The 26,626-nt window shown below is 47.1% G+C and overlaps 1 protein-coding gene across 6 annotated transcripts in view; it reads right to left on the bottom strand.

Moving 5' to 3' along the window:
• The window catches only part of TSPOAP1 (TSPO associated protein 1), a 249,670-nt gene that overhangs the window by 39,837 nt on the left and 183,207 nt on the right, over window positions 1-26,626 (bottom strand). For all 6 annotated transcript variants that reach the window (XM_073565801.1, XM_073565798.1, XM_073565797.1 and 3 more), the window contains exons 17-20: window positions 21,068-21,177; window positions 19,776-20,579; window positions 8,430-8,581; window positions 7,665-8,228 (exon numbers count right to left, since the gene is read on the bottom strand). In XM_073565801.1, the coding sequence (XP_073421902.1) occupies window positions 7,665-8,228; window positions 8,430-8,581; window positions 19,776-20,579; window positions 21,068-21,177 (1,630 nt within the window). The remainder of the gene's footprint in view (window positions 1-7,664; window positions 8,229-8,429; window positions 8,582-19,775; window positions 20,580-21,067; window positions 21,178-26,626) is intronic.

Here is a 26,626-nt window from a genome sequence, read left to right as displayed (position 1 = left end):
TTTATTCTTTGACTTCCCTCTATATTTCTTAGGGACCTCCTATACTCCACCCCGTCAATGTATATAAGAGGAGGAGGAGAGGAGAAGAGAGGAGAAAGAGAGAAAGAGAACAGACATTAGATTACTGGACTTTCTCGAAGTTCACTCACCACTCGGACGCTTCATAGAACGGGTACCGGATCTGGAGGTTGGCTGGTCCTTTCACTGTCTCCCAACGAGACTATGGACCCCTCTTTCCTGCGGTGACGAGCCGCCCGTGCGCTGCCCTAGTGGCTCACACTCCTGCTGCGGCGTGTCTTTGCTTTCTCCTCTGAGCACGACTGCCTCTCTTCCTGGCGCGGTTGCACATGCTCTGGCGAAGGGCTCTCCATTATGCTGCTTATGGCTGCAAGCAGTCACTTCCACTCCAAATTGGTGCTGTGACACCTGCTCGCTTTTTCTGGCGATCTTAAATAGCCCCCTTTTTTTTTTTTTTTTAGACCAACTGGTCTCGCACCTGCCGCGCCTGCTGTGTGGACGTGCGCGCGCGCGTGCTCTGCGTGCCCCCCCGGGACCGTGCACACCTTCTGCTCCCAGGCCCTGCGGTGCTGTGCGCGCCGCAACCACTTCCGGGTCGCCGTAACCACTTCCGGGTCGTCGGCCATGATGCGCGCTCCCAGCGCGCGCGCCTCCCGGTGCGGCCATACGAACCCGGCTGGGTGAGCGCTTGTATCTCGGGACCCCCAGACACCTCTTACCTGCATGGTGGACCCCCTCTATGGTGCAGGTATGAGAACTACAGATCTCCGCTGCGGGGTCCGGTGTCTGGTGCTCACAGGGAGGGTACACAGTCTGTGGCCTCCGAGGAGCTTTTCTGCCTGGGCACCGATGTGCCTCCCGGGCTGCATGGCCACTGTATGCCAACAGGGAGGGAACACTACCAGTGGCCTCCCTGGACCTCTCGCTGACATCTTGGAGGGTCCCCCGCTTCGCCTGGGCATCTGCCCCCCGGCTGTGGCCATGCCCTCGCTCAGGGGGGACATAAGCATATATGGCCCCCGAGGCGACTACCGGTACCCGGTGTCGGGTGTAGCAGACCCATGCCTGCCATTAATCACCCGACCCAGGCCCAGGCATCCTCTTCTCGGAATCCTTCCAAGAGGCTTTCATCTTGAGGGTTCCCCGTCGAGGACAGGAAACCAACTGATGCGGAGAGAGGAGCCGCCCCTTTTATCTTGAAGGTTTCCTGTCCTCGTAGGGCGGATCCCCTCTCTCGTGGTGCCATCATGTACCATGGAAAAATACTCCATATGTGGCTGTACAGTACTACTTTGCCATACGGAGTGACACGGGAGGAACAGAGAGCTATTTGCCTCCTGGAGCGCAGATTTTACTAGACTAGTTTGCGGATTCCATATAAAGAGCCTCTAAGTGCTAGAAATTCAAGTGACCCCATTTTGGAAATTATAACCCTTTGGGAGCTGCAGTGGATGTTGCTGAGTGAAAATTGCAAACTGCCTTTGTAGTGACCAGTACACTGTAGTGACCAGAACGTTGCAGTCACCAGTATGTTATGCCCAGCTCATGCTTCTGCAGATACGCACCTGTAAATTAGGCGGGCTCTCATCACTACAGAGATGCCAAACATGTGGACGCTATATGTTGTTTAGGAACACTGGGGTTCAGAAGGGAGGGGGGCATTTGGAAGCACAGTATTTGCTGAATTCCTTTTGACGGGCGAGCTGCCATTTCACTTTTCCAGAGCCTTTGTGCTACCAATTTTGTGGAAGTCCCCTATATTTCCATTAACAGATGACAGATCTGAGTGGGGACTTGCTTTTTTTGTGGATTGAGTTGAAGCTTTTATTGGGAACATTTTACATAATGTTAGGGATCACTTTTACCCGGCGCTCTACGCTGATCACGTACTTTGGGGTTTCCATCTAAATCACTGAGTGACGTGATTCAGATGAAACCCCACCCAGATAGATCCATACACTATAATGAGGCAGCAGATTTACTCTGGACTCCGTCTGGCCTCTGTTCAGCGGTCTCCTTTTCAGAAGTGCACAAAACTGGCCGATGGCACTTTTATGCAATCCTAAAAAGATGGACACCCACAGTGCCTCCATCTGCCTCATTATAGGGAATCTTCCACCGAGGGTTCCGTCTGAATTACGCATTTCAGCGATTTACACAGAAACCCAGCTGTAAGCGCTCTGTGCAGAGCACAAGATAACTTTGCGCCGAGCCCTACTGCGATCTTTGGGAGGCAGAATGAAAAAAAATCAAAAGCATGTGAAGAATTGGTTTTATTTATTTTTTTACGCCGTGCCTCTTGTGGTATAAGTGATTAGATGACTTTAGTCTTCGGGTCGGTGCGATTATAGCAATACCAGATTTATATTGAGTTTTTATGTTTGGCTGCTGTCACACACTAAAAGACGCTTTTTATTGCGAAAACTAGTCTTTGCATCACCAAATTTTGAGAGCTATAATATCTTTATATTTCGGCACACAGAGGCTTGTGAAGGCTTGTATTTCGTGGGACGAGCTGATGTTTTATTGGTACCATTTTCGGGCACATGACGTTTTTTGATCACTTTCTATTCTGATTTTCAGGAATTGCTTTTTGTTTTTTTATACTGTTCCGTGTGCGGTAAAATTGGTAAGACAGCTTTATTCTTTGGGTCAGTACGATTACAGCAATACCTCATTTATATTTTATGTTTTGGTGCTTTTCCGCAAAAACTATTTAATAGAAAAAATAATTATTTTTGCATTGCTTTATTCTGAGAGCTATAACGTATTTTTCTGCTGATGGAGCTGTATGACAGCTTGTTTTCTGTGGAACAAGATGACGTTTTCAGCTGTACCATTTTTATTTACATCTGTATTTTTGATCGCGTTTTATTGCACTATTTACAGATGTGGAGATACCAAATTCTGTATGTGTACTTTTATTATTTTTTTTTTTACTATTTACATAAATAAATGTATTTATTGAATATTTTTTTTTCTTTATTTGGTGATTTTTAAAAAAAATATTTTTACATTGAAATATATATATATTTTTCATTAATTGTGTGTGATTATATATATATATATATATATATATATATATATATATTTATTATTTTTTATGAAATGTATATTTGTTTGCCATATTGAATAAAGGCACTTTTATTATACACTAGCTGAAGAGCCCGGCGCTGCCCGGGCATAGTAACTAACTACGGTTAGTTATAACAAATTATAATGATTATATCTATATATATATATATATAAAACTGAGTGTATAGCCCCGCCCACTCCGCATAGCCACATTCACTATAATATGCCACATCATCCCATCGGCCAGAGCTACCTGACTACTACCCCTAATATTCCACATCATCCCTTCAGAGCCACCGGACTACTACCCCTAATATCCCACATCATCCCGTCAGCTAGGGCCACCAGACAACTACCACTAATATCCCATATCATCCCGTCACAGATGCCGGACTACTCCCCCTAATATCCCACATCATCCTGTCAGCCAGAGCTACCGGACCATTACCACTAATATCCCACATCATCCAGTCAGAGCCACCGGACTAGTACCACTAATATGCTACATCATCCTGTCAGCCTGGGGTCAGAACCAGAGTGCTGAGTGGAACGGTCCTAACGTCCATACCAATGATCCCTTTAATAGAAGCCTGGGGTGAGAATCAGAGCGCTGAGGGATTTACCCTAACTTCCATACAGGAGATCCCTTTAAGAGAGCCTGGGAACAGAACCAAAGCGCTGGATCGATTTGCCCTGACTTCCATCCCGGAGATCCCTTTAAGAAAGGCCTGGGGTCAGTACCAAAGCGCAGAGTGGATTTGCCCTAACTTCCATACCAATGATCCCTTTAAGAGACCCTGGGGTCAGAAACACAGAGCTGAGTGGAACGGTCCTAACTTCCATACCAGGGATCCCTTTAAGGGAGGCCTGGGGTCAAAACCAAAGCCCTGGATGGATTTGCTCTGACTTCCATACCAATGATCCCTTTAAGAGGGAAGATGTGCCTATGGGATGGAGGATGTGTGATGGGGATATGGGCACAGGAGGGGGGATTCATTTCTGTCATGTGCTCTCTGCTCCATTCAGGGGGGCCGACAATGGCTGGGAGCTTATGTTCCTGAAGATGCTAGAGTTCTCCCACCATGTCAGTGTCTGCTGAGGTGTTGTCAAGTGGGAAAACTTGCTTATAGCAACCAATCACAGCTCAGCTACTTTTAACCAGCTCTGGTGAAATGAGAGATGCTTAGTGATTGGTTGCTAGGAAAACTGTTGGTCATAGCAACTAATCACAGCTCAGCTTCTTTTGAACAGCTCTGGTAAAATGAAAGATGCCTCGTGATTGGTTGGCGATGGACACATACATATATTCAGTTTTATATATATAGATTCTGTGCTTTCATTATTATTTCTGCCCCTTGCAACTGTGTTCCCTTCCAATCCTACCAGCTTTTTTTTGCTAAAAGAGCATTATATGTACGGCGCATGTCGGGAAGGGGTTAAGGCTAGTTTCACATTAGCGTTTACAACCGCAGCGTCGGGCTGCGCACAGCTGCCGCTAAGGCCCGCCCCCTGCCGCGCCTTCGACAGTAGCTCCGCCTGCATGCGTCCTGCGTCCCCTATCTTTAGCACTGGGGATGCAGGCCGTGCACAGGTATGCGTTTGGCGGCGCATGCGTTCTTTTGACGCTGCGCCGAGCGCACAAAATTGCAACAGGGTCAAAAACAGAGGCAGGAAAAAAAAGGGCCACAAGTTTAACCTCCACTGTGGGCAAAATATTTTAGGGTTTTCTATGATATAGATATTGGCCATGTCAGATTACAGTAATCTGATTGGCTTCTACAAGAAGGCAAGTTCCAGACTGGGCCAGGGCAAAGCTATGAATAAGGTCCATTTGGACAAAGGTGTTTGATATGGTGCCACATAAAAGGTTGGAGCACAAAATGAAAACAATGGCACTAGGGGAAAATCTGTGTAACTGGGTTAACAACTGGCTCAGTGGTAGAAACAGAGAGTGGTTATTAATGTAACACAATATGAATGAGTCAGAGTTAACACTTGCATACACAAAGGTCAGTATTGGGCCCTTTTCTATTTAATAGATTGATGACCCTGCAGAGGGCGAGCAGAGTGAAATTTCAATATTTGCTGATAATACTAAGCTCTGCAAAGTAATCAACACAGGAGGATGATAACTTATCACAGAAGGATTTGGGGAAGATGGAGGCCTGGGCAGTGAAATGGCAATTGAGGTTTAATGTAGATAAATGTAAGGTTAGGCATTTGGGTGAAAAAACAAAATGTCACTGAAAAGAGTGGAGTGCATTGGTTGACAAACTCAACTTTAGTGACCAGTGCTTTTGCCCATGCAAACACAATAATGGGGTGCATTACCAGAGGCACAGATGCTCATGACAAGAACATAGTTTTGCCTGTACAAAGAAGTCACTAGGGCGGCTATATTTATACACTGGAGCACAAAACCGTACACAGTATTACAGTACTGTAAGATGGAAAAAGCAGAACTAGAGTGGGAACAGAGAAGAGTGACCAAGGTTTATTAAGGGAATAGGTGAACCCACTGCAATACCAAGACAGGTTATCAATCTTGGGGTTATTCAATTTGGAAAAACGAAGGCTTAGAGTCTGGCTCAGTTGTTAGTGGCTTGCAGCGCTGGGGTCCTGGGTTCAAATCCTACCAAGGACAACATCTACAAGGAGTTTGTATGTTCTCCCTGTGTTTGCGTGGGTTTCCTCCGGGTTCTCTATTTCCTCCCACATTTCAAAGACATACTGATAGGGAATTTAGATTATGATCCCCAGCGTGGACAGTGATGATAATGTTTAAACAAAGCATAATAATGATTGCCATATGTGGAATGCTCCTTCTAATATGGGGCTTAGCATCTACCTCATGGGATTTTTGCCTTCATCTGGATCAACATGTTAAGCTATAGTTGAAACTTTATGGATTTGTGCCTTCCTTCTGCCTTAAAACTATGAAACTATTAATGCCAATTGGACCCACTATGATACAAATAGCTGCAAACACAGAGACAACACAAGGAGATGGCTAGGGCTTGTTCACCAAATCTAACAAATGAAGGTACTTATAGAGGAGAAGAAACAAGACAGGAACTGAATAAGGGCAGATTCATATGGGGCATGAGTATTGTTGGCTCCTCCGTTTAAGTGATCAGCATGGTCTTGGTAAGGAGTCCAAACTGACTGACATGTTCCTAGCACCTCAGAAATCTGTTAAAATGATGGGTACCCACTAAAGGATATGGACAACTTTGAAGGTATTTTTTTTTTTATTAAATGCATGTAATTTATGCTACAAATCATTTTTACAATTGAATTTCATAAAAAATTGCAGCGTTTGCTATATAACCATTTATCTTCTCTGCTGCACTATTAATGGCTGCAGAAGAGTCAACTAAGAATTCGTCAGTGAGATCTTCTGCCAAAGATTTTGTAGCTCTTATCTGTCCTTGCTGAGCTTCTATCAGCTGATTTATAGCCACATGAAAGCTCAGCTCTCCGTTAGACTGGGATCAGACAAGTGTAGGAGTTCAAATTTTACATCCATGTGACATCCGTGATTATGCATCAACAGTTTAAAATGTACACTTTCCTAGGTCAATAATGAAAATGTATCTGTAAAACGTCAGATGCAATCCAGATCTTCCATATCGGATCCGATTTGTTTTGTGCACCCATAGACTTGAAGAGAATAGTGCCTATTGCGACTCTTTTCACATGGACACTCGGTCACATGAACAGCCTTACTGAATTACACCAGTCAGTGTGCGGTCTGGTCTGATTTCTTACTCAGACTGCACATGTCCATATAATATGCTCTTTTGAAAAAGAGCCCTTAATGTGCTCATATATCAGCTTGGAGGAGAGGTGAAGAGAGTTAAAGCACTAAAAGCCAAAAGGTGCAAAATTTTTAATGAAACCCAATTGCAAAAATTATTTCCTGCCTAAAATACATGCATTTAAAGGGAATCTATCACCTCATTTTTGGCCTATGAGATGCGGCCACCGCCATCAGGGGCTTATCTACAGCATTCTAGCGATGACGTCCTCTTCCTTACTTCTGCTGCGGCTCCTGCGTAGGCGTACTATATCTGCCCTGTTGAGGGCAGAGTAAAGTACTGCAGTGTGCAGGCGCCGGACCTCTCTGACCTTTCCCAGCGCCTGCTCACTGCAGTACTTTACTCTGCCCTCAACAGGGCAGATAAAGTACGCCTGCGCAGGAGCCGCGGCGGAAGAAAGAAGGGGGACGTCATCTCTAGAAGATGCCAGGCGCCGGACCGCGACACCCATCGGACCGGACCACCCTCCGGTGAGTGTAATCTAACTCGTTTTTCTTATCTTTCAGGTTACATCGGGGGCTTATCTACAGCATTACAGAATGCTGTAGATAAGCCCCTGATGGCGATGGCCGCATCTCATAGGCCAAAAATGAGGTGACAGATTCCCTTTAAGTACAAATAAAATCACCCCTAATGTGTTCATATCAATTAAATGTAAATCACCAATTACTAAAAACATATGAGGTGAAGATTTACTTAAACTGCTTGTGACACATGAATGGGCTTTCAGATTGTAGCATAAATGCGTACCTGACTGTGTTCTTGTGGTGCGGCGGCTCCAGGTAGTGTGTGCTCAGGTCTGGCAGCTTCAGGACCATTGCTAGCGACTTTGTCCTGTGTACCTTGACATGTTACTGGTACCTCAGCAGGCTCTGAACTGGAAGAAGATCCTTGGCAGTAGCCTGGGGAAGTGCTGAGTGCCGGGACCTGAACTGGCAGAGCGGCTACAGTGGCATCCCTCAGACAGTTTGAATGGATGGAGAAATCGGCTTGGGAAGTAGAGGCTGGTGGATTATGAAGTGAACAAGGAGACGATGATGTAAGAGGCATAGAAGGAAACTTTTCAGATTGAGAAGACAGGCTTTGCCCTGACGCTTGCTCACATACAAGGCTAGTGTTAGAAAAGGTATGTGACAAGGAAGGACTGTCAGGGACTTTTACAAAGGCAGAGGGTATGTGAGCTGGCACTGAGTCAATGGATTCTCCACTGGGGGACATGGTTTTCACAGATATTTCCCGAGACACCTGCAGGAGCTGTAAGTGAGATGCTCCCACTAAAACACTCCCAGCCGTAGGAGACGCGACTTCAAGGACCTGAAACATAAAGGAGACTAGTAAAGTGCAAACTACAGAAAGGCATCACTTCGGACTAATATTATTTGATATAAACAATTATTAGGCTCCTATGATCAGTTTTGGAACCTCTTTCATTCAGGAACAGAAACTTTTATCTTCTTTCTTAATTCGTTTAAAACTGTAGTATTGTGCATGCCCGTTCCAAAGAGGAGAAACTACCTTTTGTCCATCAGCGTATACTGAATAGCCAGTCACTCTGACCCCATTAGATGTCCCCGAAGCGTCTATTGTCACTGGTAGCCAAGTGATCAGCAAAACACCAGGTTTTGGACCCATCTCAACCTGGACATCAAGAGGAGCATCTGGAGGACCTGTACATTTGCAAGAAAAAATAAAAACATGCAGAATGATTTTATTTATATATATATATATATATATATATATATATATATATATATATATATATATATATATATACACGGTATATATATATATATCTCAAGAAAGGGCAGCACTACCAAAAAATATGCAGCACTCCATATTAAATGTGAAAAAGTGGTTACTTTACTGATCCTCTGAGGATCAGTAAAGTATCCACTTTTTTCACCTCCTCCAACACCAAAAAGCTAGTAAACTAGTCAGACTTGTTATATCTATGATTTATTATGATTTAGACATTTTTGTGCCTCACTAGACAGCTCAGAAGTCTAGAAAAGGGGGACAAAACTTATAATTGTTGTAAAATTTGTCTGATTAACGTCTGAAAAGGAATCTGACAGTGGGATCAACCCTTCTAAGCCATCTATATGGGTATATGAATGAAACGATACCTTAATATATGCGATCCAGAGAAATCCACATTTTTCTTAAAATGTAAATGAGCTGTTAAGATCTATGTGCCAGACACTTATCTACATGAGACTAGGTCTCTAGAGATTATTTTAAAAGAAAGGCGTTGTCAGTCATTACATGGCTCACAATGGTAACTTCTCCTTTCATTTAAAAGAATCTCGGGGAGATCTATGTCCGGCCCATGGATCTTAATGCTCATTTACATATTAAGAAAAATACGGATTTCTCTGGAATAAGATATTGGATCCGTAATATTAAGGTATCATTTTATTCATCTTCCTATGACCGGCATGTCCATATAGACGGCTTACGAGGGTTGATCCTACTGATTGATACCCTTTAAGGACACAGACATTTGATTTTTGTGTTCACTTTTCCATCCACTTCTTTCCAGAATCATAACTTTTTATTTTTCAATTGACAGAGCCATATGAGGGCTTGTTTTTTGCAAGACGGGTTGTAGTTTTGAATGACAGCATTTATTTTATCATATACTGAAAAACAAGAAAAAAAATCCAAGTGCTGTAAAAAGGTGAAAAAATGCAATTCTGCCATAGTTTTCCTTTTCGCTCTTACACTGTTTGGTGAGTGGTTAAAATTACTTGGCAACATGGTCCTCCAGGTCGATGGTTACAGTGATAGCAAACTTGTATAGGTTTTTTTTTTATTTTAGCGGTTAGTAGAAATTTCTTAACTTCATAAAAAAATGTAGCTTTTTGTAGTAATTTTCTGAGACTCTGAACTTTTCTTTTTTACTTATCAATTTATGAAGTCGTGTGAAGGCAATTTTTGTACTTGTAAAGTTATCGATAGCTTATTTTATTTGTGGGGGAGGTGTGGTAACAGAAATACAACAATTCTGACATTTCAATATATTTTTACTTTATGGCGTTTACCGTATAGGTTAATGAATTTTATATTTATAGGTTTGTCCAGAAATAAATGTTTAAATAGGTTTATTTTCTATTTTTATTTCTTTACTTTTGGATTGGGAAAAGTGGGCAATTTAAAATTTTTACTTTTTTTAATATTTGAGATTTTTTCATTTGTTTTTACTTTAACCCCTTCATGACCCAGCCTATTTTGACCTTAATGACCAGGCCATTTTATGCAATTCTGACCAGTGTCCCTTTATGAGGTAATAACTCTAGAACGCTTCAACGGATCCTAGCGATTCTAAGATTGCTTTTTCGTGACATATTGGGCTTCATGTTAGTGGTAAATTTAGGTAGATAATTTTTGCGTTTATTTGTGAAAAAAATCAAAAATTTGGTGAAAATTTAGAAAATTTCGCAATTTTCAAATTTTGAATTTTTATTCTGTTAAACCAGAGAGTTATGTGACACAAAATAGTTACTAAATAACATTTCCCACATGTCTACTTTACATCAGCACAATTTTGGAAACAAAATATTTTTTTTGTTAGGAAGTTATAAGTGTTAAATGTTGACCAGCGATTTCTCATTTTTACAACAAAATTTACAAAACCATTTTTTTTAGTGACCACCTCACATTTGAAGTCACTTTGAGGGGTCTATATGGCAGAAAATACCCAAAAGTGACACCATTCTAAAAATTGCACCCCTCAAGATACTCAAAACTACATTCAAGAAGATTATTAACCCTTCAGGTGTTTCACAGGAACTAAAGCAACGTGGAAAGAAAAACAGGATTTTTGGGTTGCTTACCGTAAAATCTGTTTCTTGGAGCCTTCATTGGGGGACACAGAGACCTTGGGTGTATGCTGCTGCCACTAGGAGGCTGCCACTATGCACAAAAAAAGATAGCTCCTCCTCCGCAGTGTACACCCCACCGACCGGCAGAGAATTCCTCAGTTAGTGAGAAAGCAGTAGGAGAAGTAACAGAATAGGTTGACAACATAAACAACTCAACTGTAACCATTCAACCAAAGTAAGAACAGGAGCTGTAAAACATGGGAGGGTGCTGTGTCCCCCAATGAAGGCTCCGAGAAACAGATTTTACGGTAAGCAACCCAAAAATCCTGTTTTCTCGTTCGCCTTATTGGGGGACACAGAGACCTTGGGACGTCCCAAAGCAGTCCCTGGGGTGGGAAACAAACTTCCATCAGGCCAGCGGACTCACCACCGCGGCCTGCAGAATCCGTCTACCTAGGCTGGCGTCCGCCGAAGCGTAGGTGTGGACTCTGTAGAATTTCACAAACGTGTGAACCGATGACCATGTTGCAGCTTTGCAAAGCTGCAGTGCGGAAGCTCTGTGGCGCACCGCCCAGGAGGCACCCACTGCTCGAGTAGAGTGGGCCCTGGATAGCCGATCTGATCCAGCGAGCAATGGTGGCTTTTGACGCTGGGTGACCTTTCCGCGCTCCATCAGGGATAATGAAAAGAGACTCTGTCTTTTGCAAGGAAGTCGTCCTAGACAGATAGACTCTTACCGCCCTAACCAGGTCCAGCTTGTTCAAGGACCGCTCTCGGGGATGAGTTGGATTCGGACAAAAGGACGGGAGCACGATATCCTCGTTGAGGTGAAACGAGGACACTACCTTCGGAAGGAACGAGGGCGGAGGCCGCAGAACTACCTTATCCTGGTGGAGAACCAGAAAGGGAGAGCGGCACGAAAGAGCTGCCAATTCCGACACGCGCCGGACGGAGGTGATGGCCACCAGAAAGGCTACCTTCCAAGAAAGGAGAGAAAGGGAAATATCCCTGAGGGGTTCAAAGGGCGGACCTTGCAGAACCTCAAGAACCAGATTAAGATCCCATGGATCCACGGGCGCCCGGTACGGCGGGACCGTGTGAGCCACGCCCTGAAGAAAGGTCTTAACCTGAGGACGGGAAGCCAACGTTTTCTGAAACAGAATGGACAGCGCCGAAACTTGACCCTTCAGGGAACTGAGGGCAAGCCCCGCATCCAATCCTGCCTGAAGAAACGCTAGGACTGAAGGGAGCGAAAAGGACATGGGCGCGACGTCATTGGTCTCACACCAAGTGAAATAGGCCTTCCAAGTACGGTAGTAAATCTTGGAAGATGATGGCTTTCTGGCTCGGATCATGGTCTGAATTACGTGGTCGGAAAATCCTGCTCGTTTCAGAACCTCGGTCTCAACAGCCACGCCGTTAAATTGAGCGGTCGAGAATTGGGGTGGCAAATCGGACCCTGAGACAGCAGATCTGTTCTGTCTGAAAGCTTCCAGGGGGCATCCGCGAGAAGGTTGACAATGTCCGCGAACCAAGACCTTCTGGGCCAATTCGGGGCGATGAGAATGACCGGAAGTCCTTCTGCCTTGATCTTCTTCAACAGCTTGGGAAGAAGAGGCAGAGGAGGGAACAGGTAGGGAAGTTCGAACTGGGACCAAGGAACGGCCAGGGCGTCGGCGCCCACTGCCAGAGGGTCCCGAGACCTGGACACGAATTGTGGGACTTTCCTGTTGAGGCGAGACGCCATGAGGTCTACATCCGGGGTTCCCCACCGAAGGCAGAGCAGATGAAACACTTCCGGATGTAGGGACCATTCTCCCGCCGCGAGACCCTCGCGGCTGAGAAAATCGGCGGCCCAGTTGTCTACGCCGGGAATGTGAACCGCGGAAATTGTCGGGACAGAAATCTCCGCCCAACGAAGAATCTTGGACACCTCCGCCAGGGCTGAAACACTCCGTGTTCCCCCTTGGCGGTTGACATATGCCACCGCTGTGGCGTTGTCTGTCTGAATCCGTACCGGCAGTCCCTTGAGGAGCCTTTCCCAGTGGACCAGAGCAAGATGGATCGCTCGAATCTCCAGAACGTTGATCGGTAGCGCTGATTCCCGATCCGACCATCGACCCTGAACAGTGTGGTTGCGGAACACAGCACCCCAACCGAGGAGACTGGCATCTGTGGTTACTATCTGCCAGTGAATGGGAAGGAAGGAACGACCCGATAGAATGAGAGGTGACGACAACCACCAGTTGAGAGACCGCTTGATCCGGTAAGAAAGATGGACAGGGCGATCCAGGGACCGAGGCGACCTGTTCCATTTCGACAGAATGGCCTGCTGGAGAGGCCTGGCGTGAAATTGGGCAAAGGGAACTGCCTCTATCGCCGCGACCATCTTTCCCAGCACCCTCATGGCTGTACGGAGGGATGGGAATCGCGAGGTCTGCAGCGATCGTACTTCCTGCTGCAGAGAGAGAATCTTTTCTTGTGGGAGAAAGACCCTTGACCGACGAGTGTCGAACAGAAGACCTAGAAAGACCAGGCGTTGGGTAGGAATCAGACAGGACTTTTTCCTGTTGACGATCCACCCGAAATTGGAAAGAGTGTCCAGGACGATTGACAAACTTTGGTGAGCCTGTTGGAATGAGGGAGCCTTGATCAGAATATCGTCTAGGTACGGGAAAAGAACGAGGCCTCTGACTCTCAACAAAGCCATCAACGCAGCCATGATCTTCGTGAAGACTCTGGGAGCGGTGGCAAGACCGAAGGGCAGTGCGACAAACTGGTAGTGGTGCTGTCGAATCGCAAAGCGCAGGAACTTCTGATGTCCGGAGAAAATTGGAACATGTAAATAGGCATCTTGGATGTCTATTGAGCACATGAATTCCTGCTCCTCCATGGAGGCGATGACCGAGCGAAGCGACTCCATGCGGAAGTGGCGAAGGCGGACCCTCTTGTTGAGCAGCTTGAGATCCAAGATGGGTCGAACTGCGCCGTCTTTTTTCGGCACTACAAACAGGTTCGAGTAGAACCCCGTGAAGCGCTCCGATTCGGGAACGGGCACAATCACCCCGGAACTGAGGAGAGCGGCGATAGCTGTAGAGAACCCCGGGATCAAGGCTGGATCCTTTGGAGGCCGGGATTCGAAGAAACGATCCCGTGGGAGAGAGACGAACTCTATCTTGTATCCTGAGGATACGACCTCCCTGACCCAGGCGTCCTCCACGGCGGCCAGCCAAACGTCCCTGAAGGAAAGAAGTCGACCTCCCAATTGGAAAGGCCCTTCGCGTGCCCGATGATAGTCATGCTGAAGTAGACTGTCCAGATCTAGATCTGGACGGTCTGCCCTGGGAGGAGTGGGGTCGCCAGGAAGAAGTGGGTCTGAAGGAAACTTTCCTTCTCTCCCGGCGAGCCTGCGGTCTCTGTTGGCTGGAGGAGTTGTCCGCCGTATTGAAACGGCGGAAAGTCCGAAAGGGTCGAAACTGACGCCTTAGTGGGGGTCTGCGAGGCTTGGACTGAGGGAGGAGTGAACTCGTGCCTCCGGTGGCGTCCTTAATAATCTGGTCCAATTGGGACCCAAAGAGGCGCACCCCCTGAAAAGGCAGGTTAGTGAGGGACTTTTTAGAAGACAAGTCCGCTTGCCATGCCTTTAGCCAAAGTGTACGTCGAATTGCAATAACGTTGCTTGACGCCTGAACTGCACAGGATGCAGCATCCAAGGAAGTGGAGAGAAGATAGTCCCCAGCATGGGAGATCTGATTGGCGAGATTGGCCAAATGCTCCGGTTGCGCCTTATCTAAGATGCCCTGCCAAAGGTCGTCTGCCCACGTGGCTATGGTCTTTGCTGTCCAGGATGAAGCAAAGATTGGACACACCGCCGCTGAAGCCGCTTCAAAGGCAGACTTCGCCAGGGATTCTATAATCCTGTCATTAGAATCCTTTAGGGACGCCACGCCTGAAAGCGGGAGAACCGTGTTATTGGATAGCCTGGACACGGGCGGATCGACCGAGGGAGAGGCCGACCAGTTGTCCGTGAGCTCCTTAGCAAATGGGTAGAGTATGCCGAGACGTTTTCCTCTTTGAAAGCGTCTGGTCGGATCCTCTCTTTCCTTGGTAAAAATTTTCCCAAACTGGGAATGGAAAGGAAAAACCCTGGAGGGAGTTTCTGCCCGTCTGAACGAAACCTCCTGATCTGAGGATTTCGCAGGGGAGTCAGCAATATCGAAGGTATGATGGATCGCAGCAATGAGGTCCTGCACTGTGACCTTCATGCTTGCATCCTGGTCTGAATCCAGCTCTAAAATCCCCTCAGATGACCTGTCCGAAAGCGCTTCCCCTGACTCGGGAGAGGAGGCCCGAGAGGGAGACTGGTGAGAAGGGCTATGCGGTGAGATGGGACTAGGAGAGGATTCCGGCTGGGAATCTTGCCTGGGTCTTTTGCGACTACCGCTGGCTGATTCAGATGGAACAATTTGGGACCTGCTTGGCCCTGCTGAAGAGTCCAGGGGCAACTTATCAAGAACGGCCACCAGGGACTGAGACACCCTGGTGAGGTCTGCCACTGATTGAGATAGCGAGGAGGCCCAGCCAGGCATGGGGGGCTCACTCTCACCTGGGCCCGCAGATGGCTCCTGGACGGCGTCAGGCTGAATTGGATTGCTACAATCCAGCAAAGGGGAGTGGACTGGCCTTAGGGAAGTTTGCGATTGCACGAAGAACATGCAAAGTACTTGACTAAAGTGCAGGGGGGGGCGGTAGAGCGGGTACGATCAGACATAGACATAGTGAAAAGCTGAGGTAATGCCGGAAGGTTGGGGGACAGAGGGCGGAGAAGGGTCAGTCTGCAGTGCAGAGCTACTCACGGTCCGGTGTCCCCAGAAGCGATGCTCTGCGACCTGTCAGTGGATGCAGGTCAGAGCGAAATCCGGCCGACAGACCTCCTGAAAAAACCAGCTGGAAAAGATGCTGTCCAGTGAGGAGCTGGTGCCCGGCTAACAGGCTGGGAAAATGGCGCCGTCCTGAGAAAAAGCGCGCCTTAGGAGAGGAGGGAGGGCGGAGCACCTCGCAGGGTTAAAATTCACCGCCCTCTAGCCAATAGCAGGCTGGGCAGGTGAAGGACAGGCGGTGGGAGGGCCTGGGAAGAGCGGGAGAGAAGCCCGCTTAGAAGAAAGGGGCGGGGGGCGTGGCCGCGACGCAGCGGTAGGCCCGAACTGAAGCCGGGGCCTAAATTAGTTGCGGCGGCCGCCTGTCAGCAGGGGGTCGGCGCGGAGATCCGAAAAAGTGGGACGCCGCAGTCGCAAGTCGCTCCCAATGGGAAAAAACCCTGTGCTCCCTGTACCCAGAAAGGGGGGAGGGAAGGGGGGGGGGATGCCCAGCAACATTGAGCTGCCTATAGCCTTGTGGCGACTGCGAGCGACCGCAGTGCCTACCCCTGTGACCATTGAAGAGGTGACCGTCGGGAATGGGCAGCAGGTAAATAAATATGAAGCCGGGGCCTCATACTCACCTATCCACGATCCGTTACCTGTCTGAAGAAGTCTTGCGTCTCATCCAACCGACAGGCTCTGGTAGGCGAGTGGGAGGGAGACTGGCGACAAGGACCCCTGGAGTCGCTGGCACGTCTTGGTGTCGGCGTCCGTCTGGCTGGTCCTGCCGCGGAGAACTGCAAGGATACGGGGTGGCAGTACACGCCGTACTTGCAGACTCCATGTGGGAGTACAGATGTGACTTTTCACTCTGTATCCCTCCGTAGAACCTGAAAAGGAACGACGCACGACGAGGTAGATATGGGTCTAATAAAAGACCCGTGTCCACCTCCTACTGACACTAAGCTAAACTGAGGAATTCTCTGCCGGTCGGTGGGGTGTACACTGCGGAGGAGGAGCTATCTTTTTTTGTGCATAGTGTCAGCCTCCTAGTGGCAGCAGCATACACCCAAGGTCTCTGTGTCCCCCAATAAGGCGAACGAGAAAATGGACATTTTAATTTTTCCAACAAAAATTTTCTTTAGCATCAATTTTTTCATTTTCACATGGGCAACAGGATAAAATGGATCCTAAAATTTGTTGGGCAAATTCTCCTGAGTACACCGATACCTCATATGTGGTCATAAACCACTGTTTGGGCGCACGGCAGGGCTCAGAAGGGAAGGAGCGCCATTTGACTTTTTGAATGGAAAACATGCTGGAATATTTAGCGGGTGCCATGTCACGTTTGGAGAGCCCCTGTGTGCCTACACATTGGAGCTCCTCCACAAGTGACCCCATTTTGGAAACTAGACCACCCAAGGAACTTATCTAGATGCATAATGATCACTTTGAACCCCCAGGTGCTTCACAAATTGATCTGTAAAAAAAAAAAAAAGTACTTTTTTTTTTTTTTTTCCGCAAAAATATTCTTTTAGCCTCAGCTTTTTCATTTTCACATAGGCAACAGGATAAAATGGATCCTAAAATTTGTTGGGCAATTTCTCCTGAGTACACCGATACCTCATATGTGGTCATAAACCACTGTTTGGGCGCACGGCAGGGTCCGGAAGGGAAGGAGCACCATTTGACTTTTGGATTGGAAAATTTGCTCCAATAGTTATCGGACACCATGTCGCGTTAGGAGAGCCCCTGTGTGCCTAAACATTGGAGCTCCCCCACACGTGACCCCATTTTGGAAACTAGACCCCTTATGGAACTTATCTAGATGTGTAGTGAGCACTTTGAACCCCCAAGTGCTTCACAAAAGTTTATAACACAGAGCAGTGAAAATAAAAAAAATTTTTTCCTTAAAAATGATTTTTAGCATGCTATTTTTAATTTTCACAAGGCTAACAGGAGAAATTGAACCACAAAAGTTGTTGTCCAGATTGTCCTGAGTACGCTGGTACCCTATATGTGGGGAGGAACCACTGTTTGGGCGCACGGCAGGGCTCAGAAGGGAAGGAGCGCCATTTGACTTTTTGAAATGCAAATTACTTCTAATCGTTAGCGGACACCATGACGTGTTTGGAGAGCCCCTGTGTGCCTAAACATTGGATTTCCCCCACAAATGACCCCATTTTGGAAACTAGACCCCCTAAGGAACTTATCTAGATGCATAGTGAGCACTTTGAACCCCCAAGTGCTTCACAAAAGTTTATAACGCAGAGCCGTGAAAATGAAAAATATTTTTTTTTCCTCAAAAAAATGATTTTTAGCCAGCAATTTTTTATTTTCACAAGGGTAGCAGGATAAATTGGACCCCAAAAGTTGTTGTCCAGTTTGTCCTGAGTACGCTGGTAGCCCATATATGGGGGGGGAACCATTGTTTGGGCACACGTAAGGGCTCGGAATGGAAGTAGTGACGTTTTAAATTCAGACTTTGATGGAATGGTCTGCGGTCGTCGTTACGTTTGCAGAGCCCCTGATGTGCCGACTGCCGAAACAATAGAAACCCCCCACAAGTGACCCCATTTTGGAAACTAGGCCCCCCAAGGAACTTATCTAGATGCCTGGTGAACACTTTGAACCCCAAGTGCTTCACAGAAGTTTATAACGCAGAGACATGAAAATAAAAAATAATATTTTTTTCCACAAAAATAATTTTTAGCCCCCAATTTTTTATTTTCCCAAGGGTAACAGGAGAAATTTAACCCCCAAAGTTGTTGTGCAATTTTTCCTGAGTACGTTGATACCCCATATGTTGGGGTAAACCACTGTTTGGGCACACGTCGGGGCTTGGAAGGGAGGGAGCACCGTTTGACTTTTTGAATGCAAAATTGGCTGGAATGGTTGCAACATGTCGCATTTGGAGACCCCCTGATGTGCCTAAACAGTGGAAACCCCTCAGTTCTAACTTCAGCCCTAACCCCTACACACCCCTAACCCTAATCCCAACCCTAACCCTAACCCCAAGCCTAACCCAATTCTAGCCCTAATTCCAACCCTAACCCTAATTCCACCCCAACCCTAACTCCAACCCTAACCCTATTTCCAACCCTAACCCTCTTTCCAACCCTAACGGAAAAAAAAAAATTAATAATTTCTTTATTTTATTGTTTGTTCCTGCCTATGGGGGTGATAAAGGGGGGCTTATTTACTTTTTATTCTATTTTGATCACTGTGAGAGTTTATCACAGTGATCAAAATGAATGAATGGAAATTGCAGCCGGCGGGCGCACTGCGCATGCGCCCGCTATTTTCCAATATGGCGGCGCCCATGGTCCGGGACCGCGGGACACCGGGAGCCATAGCGGCACTCGGTGAGTACCGGAGGGTGAGAGGGGGGGTGATCGGAAGGCGGGGGGAGCACAGGGAAGGCAGATGATGACAGCGGCGGCACATCGCCGCTGTCATTCAGTGGCGGGGGGCAGATCGCCCCCATTAACCTTTGGGAGGGGGGGTCGGATCGGTGTCACCAGCCATGTCCGATGCTACAGCAGCGTCGGACATGGCTGGATTGTAATATTTCATCAATTTTCATAGATGAAATATTACTATCGCTCTGATTGGCTGTTAAAAGTGAAACAGCCAATCAGGGCGATCGTAGCCACGTGGGGGCGAAGCCACGCCCCCCCGTGGTGAAGTACAAAGCCCCCAGTATCTGCGGGTCAGGTGACCTTTCAGTGACCTAGGTCACCCGAACCGCAGGGGGGCTTTAAAGTCATGACGCCACATAGGCGTCACTGGTCATAATGGCACCAGTTTTCATGACGCCTATGTGGCGTCATTGGTCGTGAAGGGGTTAACCGGTAATTTTAATAGCTTGCACAATTTATTGCAATACTACACTATTGCAGTACATAGTAGTAATGACAATCTCCTATGAAGTCCAGCCTACGGGAGTACCAAGAGGGTGACACGTGTATGTAAGCGACCCATTGGCACCTGCAATTTCGATTGTAGCGGGTTAGGAGTGGAAGGAGGAAAGGAGGGCAATTGGGGGCTGGAACATTAGCATCATGTGAATGGGCCACTTCAATAAATGTTTCTTATTACTTAAAAAAAAAAACAAAAAAACAACTCTGCACAAAAAAAGTGGAAGAAAAGTAACCATATTTCATCCAGTCCATTACCTGCAGCAGGAGTTGTCAGTTGCATAACTGTGGTCTTTGGCTCTCTTCTCTCGAGAGGCAACTCCAAGGGGATTCTCTGGGGTCGGGCTTCTACTTTTACATTGTACATGGTGCTAGGCCTCAAACTGCTAAACGTGTACCAATATGTCCCCGCCTTAGTCAGGCCACAGCTTTCCTCATTTAGATACAAGGCATGGGAATAGTTGCTGTTACTTGGCTGCCATGTAATTTCTGCAGACGTGGCGGACAGGCTGCGCACGCGCAATTGTGTTGGTGCGAGTGAGTAACCATGGCCAACCAACAAAGTGCAACGCAGCCGATCTGAGCAGCCACTCTCTGTCGTGCTCTGTACAGAAATGCGATACGTACGAGTTTTCAGCTCAAGTTTCTCAATCAAGGCTTTAGTTTGTCCTCCACAGCGAACATTCTGTCGAAGTTCATTATCTACATAGATATTATAACTTATGATATTTCCACTGCCTGCTGCTACAAGAGGAGGCTCCCATCCAACCACTATGCTACGGGCAAGCTGTTTAATGAGGGTCAGCTTTCGAGGGTAAGGCACGGCTGAGACATCTCTTGCTCCCTCACTATTTCCTTGCATTGGCAATGGGCTGAGGCTGCTTCCATCATCATCTTCTTCGCTTCTCTCTATACTGCTTACACTCAGAAAACTAGTGTCCTGTCCAGAACTCTGTGACAGCTCATTGGTTTCAGCAGGGTGGAAGGCGATCAAGTCATCGTTAGAAACACGTTCTACAAAGTTTGATGGAACAAGTCCACGCCTCCCATCCATTAATTCCCCTATAAAAACAAAACAGTCAGTAAACAACAAACAAAAAAACCCCCATATAGAATAAGAGCTGGATATTTCAGAATACTTCGACAGGCCCTATATGTTTCAACACAAATTCTACTCAAATTGGGCAATATAAACAACTTGTTGATGTTTTACATTTTTTATCGATTACTATTAATGAAATTGTCTGGTTTGGACACCACCATCTACAATTGTAGATCTCACAGGACTAACTTATTGAGTAATTATTATTAGGTGGCATATTTTTTTCTTTGCGAATTTGGCCTTAGGAAAGGAGGCATGAAAATCTGTTTATAACACAAGCTTATCTGGGCATAGGACCCTTTTTTTTTTTTTTTTTTTAACACAACATGCCCTATAAACGGACATACAAAAGGCAGCGTAGAAGTAATAACCATAGTAATTATAGTAAAAGCAAATGACAAACGAGCAAAGTTATTTTAAATTAGTGCCTTTGTTTTAGGTTACCGACCTTCATAAAATCCATCGTCATCCATGTCCCCATAGATGTAAATGTATTCCCCTGCTGTGATGGGGAGTTCTGCTTCAGGATTTTCATTGGGACCATCAAAGGGATTGTAGCTATAAAAATTTATAATATTAAGAATAAATTGTACGAAACACTGAAAAGAAGCCCTAATAGAAGTCATATACCATCAGCAATGTAAGCTGAAAGTGATTTGAGAGTCCATTATAAAAAAAAACAACAACCTAGTAATTCACAAAGAAGTATACAACTAAGGCTCCTTTTCGCCTACTCCAAAATGACAAGATACATTAACTTATTATACAAACACTTTGGGTTAATGAAAAGTACAAACCAGGAAAAGTGGATGGTAGCCATAGCAGTGTTAAAATCATTGCTTTAATTTTCCACTGGATAAAACCTGATGTTCCTGTTGGTAACTCCTCAACTTTTACTTTGGTGTTTTTTTGCTTTTTTTTTAAGGATTTTTTCAGTCAGTACAAACTACTGCCAGTGGAATAAAATAACCAGGAAAGTATTGGCGCCAATTATTGTCTGCAGAGGTGACATGTCAACATCAAGTTGCTGCTGAAGCCAGTGACTGGCAGCAGTCGTCACAAGTCGCGTAAACGTGACAATTCTGGATCCGGTTGAACTGAGACCAGAAAGCGGAATTCATTATTTTCTGCCCTATATTTTTTTCCCGTCTCCCATGAGAGAGGGGATCTGCCCAGTCAGGACAGGAACCCTACTGAAGATAAAAGGGGCGGTACCTCTCCTTCGCTTCAGTTGGGTTTCCTGTCCTGACAGGGACCCGTGTACTGAAGAACACGTACCTGCCCCTCTTTCGTGACGGCGTGGAAGAACAGGCAGGGTCCTGGGCGCTGTGCGCCGGGAGGGGGACGCGCCGTCCGCGGGTCCCCTGGGGGCTCAGCGTCCGAGAGGGCGCAGAAGCAGCACGGCCTGGGGTCCTGGGGCTCTGCCGTGGCTGCCACGCCGCCCTCTCCCCTCTGCCGCATCCAGGAGCAGCACAGCAGCGTCAGGGAGCGGCCACTTCCGGGTCGCTTCCCTCTGACGTCGCACGCAGGGCACGCTGGGAACGGGCGTGCCCGAGTGACGTCGGGAGGCGGAGCCGGTATCCAAGATGGCGGCACCCATAGGAAAAAACGCCAGCCGGCAAAAGAAGAAGATCCCGGCGGCATGGCAGGGGGGGCAGGGGCTGTGGGGTTAACCGGAGGAGGCGGAGAGTGCAGTGGATCCCCCTTACATAAGGGGGATGACCACAGAAGACGCACTCATGCTCAAGGCTTCACAATGGAAGTGGGGCAAGATGAGCAGCAGCAGCATCAGCAAGAGCTCTCGCCAGATGCCAGGCCGAGCCGCCAACATACCAGGAGCAGCCGCTCGAGTGGTGGGAGCGGCAGTCGTAAACGCAACCGGCATGACTCTGAGACGTCCAGAAGAAACATCACGAGTGCATCTGAAGAGCCCCCGACATCGGTACCCCTGATTGACAGCGGTGGTGAGTGATCTACGTGAATGTCACCCTTATGGTAACGGGGTTCCATTTTCTCTGTTTGATCATTAGGGGTCGAGGAAGGCTAGCAGCAAAACCAAGAATAGGGAATGCGGCCTATACAAACACCCGCTGGCAGATCAGTGGCAGAAAGACCTCTGCGCTGACTGTATAAATAAAACTATACAGGAGGAAACCCCTGATTTGGTGACTAGCCTTAAGGCGTTAATACAACAGGAGGTGAAAGGTTCCCTAAAGGCAGCCCTTAAAAAGAAGGATAAAAGAAGCCGTAGAAGGGATTCTGATTCAGAGGCCTCGCCAGGGCAGAAAGGGCGGGAAAGATCCTTATCCCCTTCCACCTCCTCTTCCTCTACTCAGTCCTCATAATCCTCCTCGGACAGCGATATAGGCGGCCGTCCATGTTTCCCTACAGAGGACGTGGAAAAGCTGGTCAAAGCTATCTGGGCTACAATGGGCCTTAAAAGAGGAAAAGACTCCTAAATCATTGGAGGATGTGATGTTTGGAGGACTGGAGGAAAGGAAAAAACGTACCTTCCCTGTAAATGATAAGATAAAGGCCCTAATTGACAGGGAATGGAAAAAACCTGAGAGGTCAGGGGGCTTACCTTCTACATCAAAAAGAAGGTACCCATTTGAGCTAAAGGATTCTGAGACCTGGGAAAAAGTTCCAAAAATTGATGGGGCCGTAGTCAAATCTTCAAAAAAGCTATCTCTACCATTAGAGGACTCTGGCGTGTTGAAAGACCCGCTTGATAAAAAAGCAGACGGTTTCCTAAAGCATATCTGGGAAGCTTCGGCAGGTGGATTAAAACCAGCGATAGCTGGTACCTGTACCGCTCGTGCCCTCATGGTCTCGCTACAACAAATAGAGGACCAGATCAAGGATAGAGTTCCTAGGGACGAAATTCTGTCTAATCTGACACTGGTACACGGAGCAGCAGCTTTCCTAGCGGATTCCTCTGCAGATTCCGCAAGATTGACAGCTAGAGCAGCAAGCCTGTCAAATGCGGCAAGACGAGCCCTGTGGCTTAAAGGGTGTCCCGGAGATTTACCATCAAAACATAAGTTATGTTCCATTCCATATGATGGCCAATTCTTCTTCGGAAAAAACTAGAAGAAATTTTGGAACATGCGGGGGATAGGAAGAAAAGCTTTCCCCGATTTCCGGGAGAACCTAAAAAGCAGCCCTTTCGGAGGAGGAGATTTAACAGGGGTCGTCCCCCCCGGGAGATAGGAAAAACTGAGACTTTAAAGAAAGGAGAGGATCGGGCTATATGTTTAAAAGGCCCTCCACTTCCTCCAAAAAATCTCCCCAATGACATCGGGCAGGAGGTAGGGGGAAGGCTCTCTCTCTTCCTTTCCGGGGGCAAATATCTCCCCCAGTACATGGGTCCTAAACATAATAAAGGACGGTTTAAAAATAAAATTCATCCGTCCGCCCAGGCATACCTTTATAATGACACCCCGAAGGAAAGCCCAAGAGCAACACCTGGCCCTGGAGACGGAAGTCTTGGGACTAGTTCAAAAACAAGTCTTACAGGAAGTCCCAGTGCAAGAAGAAGGAAGGGGGGTTCTACTCCCCCCTCTTCTTAATACAAAAACCAGACGGCTCTTGGAGAACCATAGTCAACCTGAGGAGACTCAATCAGTGGGTAGACGATTGCTCCTTCAAAATGGAGTCAATCAACACGGTCACAAAGATCCTGTTCCAGCATTGCCTCATGGCAGTGATAGACTTAAAAGATGCCTACTATCACATCCCAATTCATTGGGAGTATCGAAAATACTTGAGAGGACAGGTGAAACACTACCAATACGCAGCCCTTCCGTTTGGCCTGTCTACAGCCCCCAGAGTATTCACCAAAGTGATGGCCGAAGTAATGTCTTTTCTTCGTTCCCGGGACATAGTGATCGTCCCATACCTAGACGATTTTCTTGTAATAGGGAGGTCGGAGACCCACTGCGCACACCAAGTGAAGGAAGTGATAGCAACTCCAGTAGGACTAGGATGGATAGTAAACATCCCCAAGTCAAGGTTAACCCCAGTAAAAGAGCAATCCTTCCTAGGGTTGATATTGGACTCCGAGCGACAACGCTGCCTCCTGCTAGAGAACAAAGTGACCAAGATAAGGGGCCTAGCTCGCACAGCAATACAAAGACCAGCTATGACACTGAGGAACGCAATGTCCCTTTTAGGCTCGTTGACATCATGCATACCCGCGGTAGCGTGGGCGCAGGACCACTTAAGACAACTACAGTGGGAAATTCTGTCAGCACAGAAACAATTAAAAGGGCATTTAGAGGGCAAACTATGTCTCTCCGTGGCTGTAAGAGACTCCCTGCTCTGGTGGACTGTAGAAAAGAATCTAACAGCCGGTGTCCCGTGGCAAAAACCAGTCGAGGACATCATTACAACAGACGCGAGTGCCACAGGATGGGGAGCACACCTGAGATCCCACTCAATACAGGGGACCTGGTCATCGCTAGAAAAGGACCAGGGTTCAAATGTAAAAGAACTATGGGCAGTAGAAAAAGCCGTGAAACATTTCCTTCACTTACTTCGGGGCCGCCACACCCGAGTCATGACGGACAATCAGGCAGTAGTAGCCTACATCAATCACCAGGGGGGGGGGACGAGATCTCGGGGCCCCATGCAAATATCGGATCTACTTTTCCAGCTGGCAGAACAACATCTGTTATCCATCACAGCACTGCATATAAAGGGGGTAGAAAATACACAGGCAGACTTCCTGAGTAGCAGGCACCTAAGACAAGGGGAATGGTCCCTAAACCCCCAAGTCTTCCAACAAATAGTTCAGGCCTGGGGCAAACCAGAAATAGACTTGTTCGCTACCGCACACAACAGGAAGGTCAGGAAGTTCTGCTCACTGAATCCAAGGGAAAACCCCTTCGCAGTAGATGCCCTACAAATACCCTGGAAGTTCATCCTGGCCTATGCACTTCCACCGATAACAATGATCCCAGTAGTGGTCAGGAAAATCAGGGAGGATCGAGCAAGAATAATTCTTATAGCTCCGTTTTGGCCAAGGAGACCTCGGTTCTCCCTTCTGAGACTCATGTCAGTGACGGATCCATGGATATTACCGGAGATTCCAGACCTGCTTTCCCAGGGACCAGTGGTCCACTCTCAAGTGAAGGGCTTCCATCTAGCAGCCTGGAATTTGAGAGGGCGCTACTGAGTCGCCAGGGATTCTCTCCAGGGTTAGTCTCCACCCTGTTGAAAAGCAGGAAACCTATAACATCCCAAATCTACGGTAGAACATGGAAAAAGTTCCTAGACTTCCTGGGGGAACCCTTGGGGGATGTAGCTCCAGTGGGACCTATCCTAGAATTCCTACAGTTGGGGCTGCAACTTGGGCTAGCCACTAACACACTCAAAGTCCAAGTCTCAGCTTTGGGGGCCCTATATAATTGCAACTTAGCAGCCAATAGGTGGGTGTCCCGGTTCATAAAGTGGCAGGTCAAGGTCGGTCATTATCCCAAAGATACCACCCTGGGACCTCAACCTAGTCTTAGAGGCCTTAACCAAAGATCCCTTTGAACCACTACTAGAGCTGTCACCAAAGCTACTTACACTTAAAACTGTGTTACTGGTAGCTTTAACATCAGCCCGGAGAGTGAGCGACCTACAAGCTCTATCTATATGCCCTCCATATACGCAGATCTTGGATGACCGAGTGGTTCTAAGACCAGACCCGGCCTACCTCCCCAAGGTAGTCCAAAAGTTTCATAGGGCTCAGGAGATCTCCTTGCCATCTTTCTGTAATAATCCTAGAAACCCTGGGGAGCAAAAGTTCCATACATTAGATGTAAGAAGAGCCATATTACAGTATGTGTCAATAACTAGTCAGTGGAGGAAAGATCAGTCCCTTTTTGTTGCCTTTCAGGGTAGTAGAAAAGGGTACGGGGTAGCTAAGAGTACCATTGCCAGATGGATCAGGGAGGCCATTATGTTATCCTACTCTGCAAGTGGCGCTCCGGTTCCTGAAGGCATCAAGGCTCACTCC

Source organism: Dendrobates tinctorius, unplaced genomic scaffold, assembly GCF_039654945.1.
Source record: "Dendrobates tinctorius isolate UK_male_01 unplaced genomic scaffold, ASM3965494v1 ptg000016l, whole genome shotgun sequence".
NCBI classification, from domain to species: domain Eukaryota; kingdom Metazoa; phylum Chordata; class Amphibia; order Anura; family Dendrobatidae; genus Dendrobates; species Dendrobates tinctorius.
The sequence above is the reverse complement of the archived record's forward strand: the minus strand, read 5'-3'. Positions and strand labels throughout refer to the sequence as shown.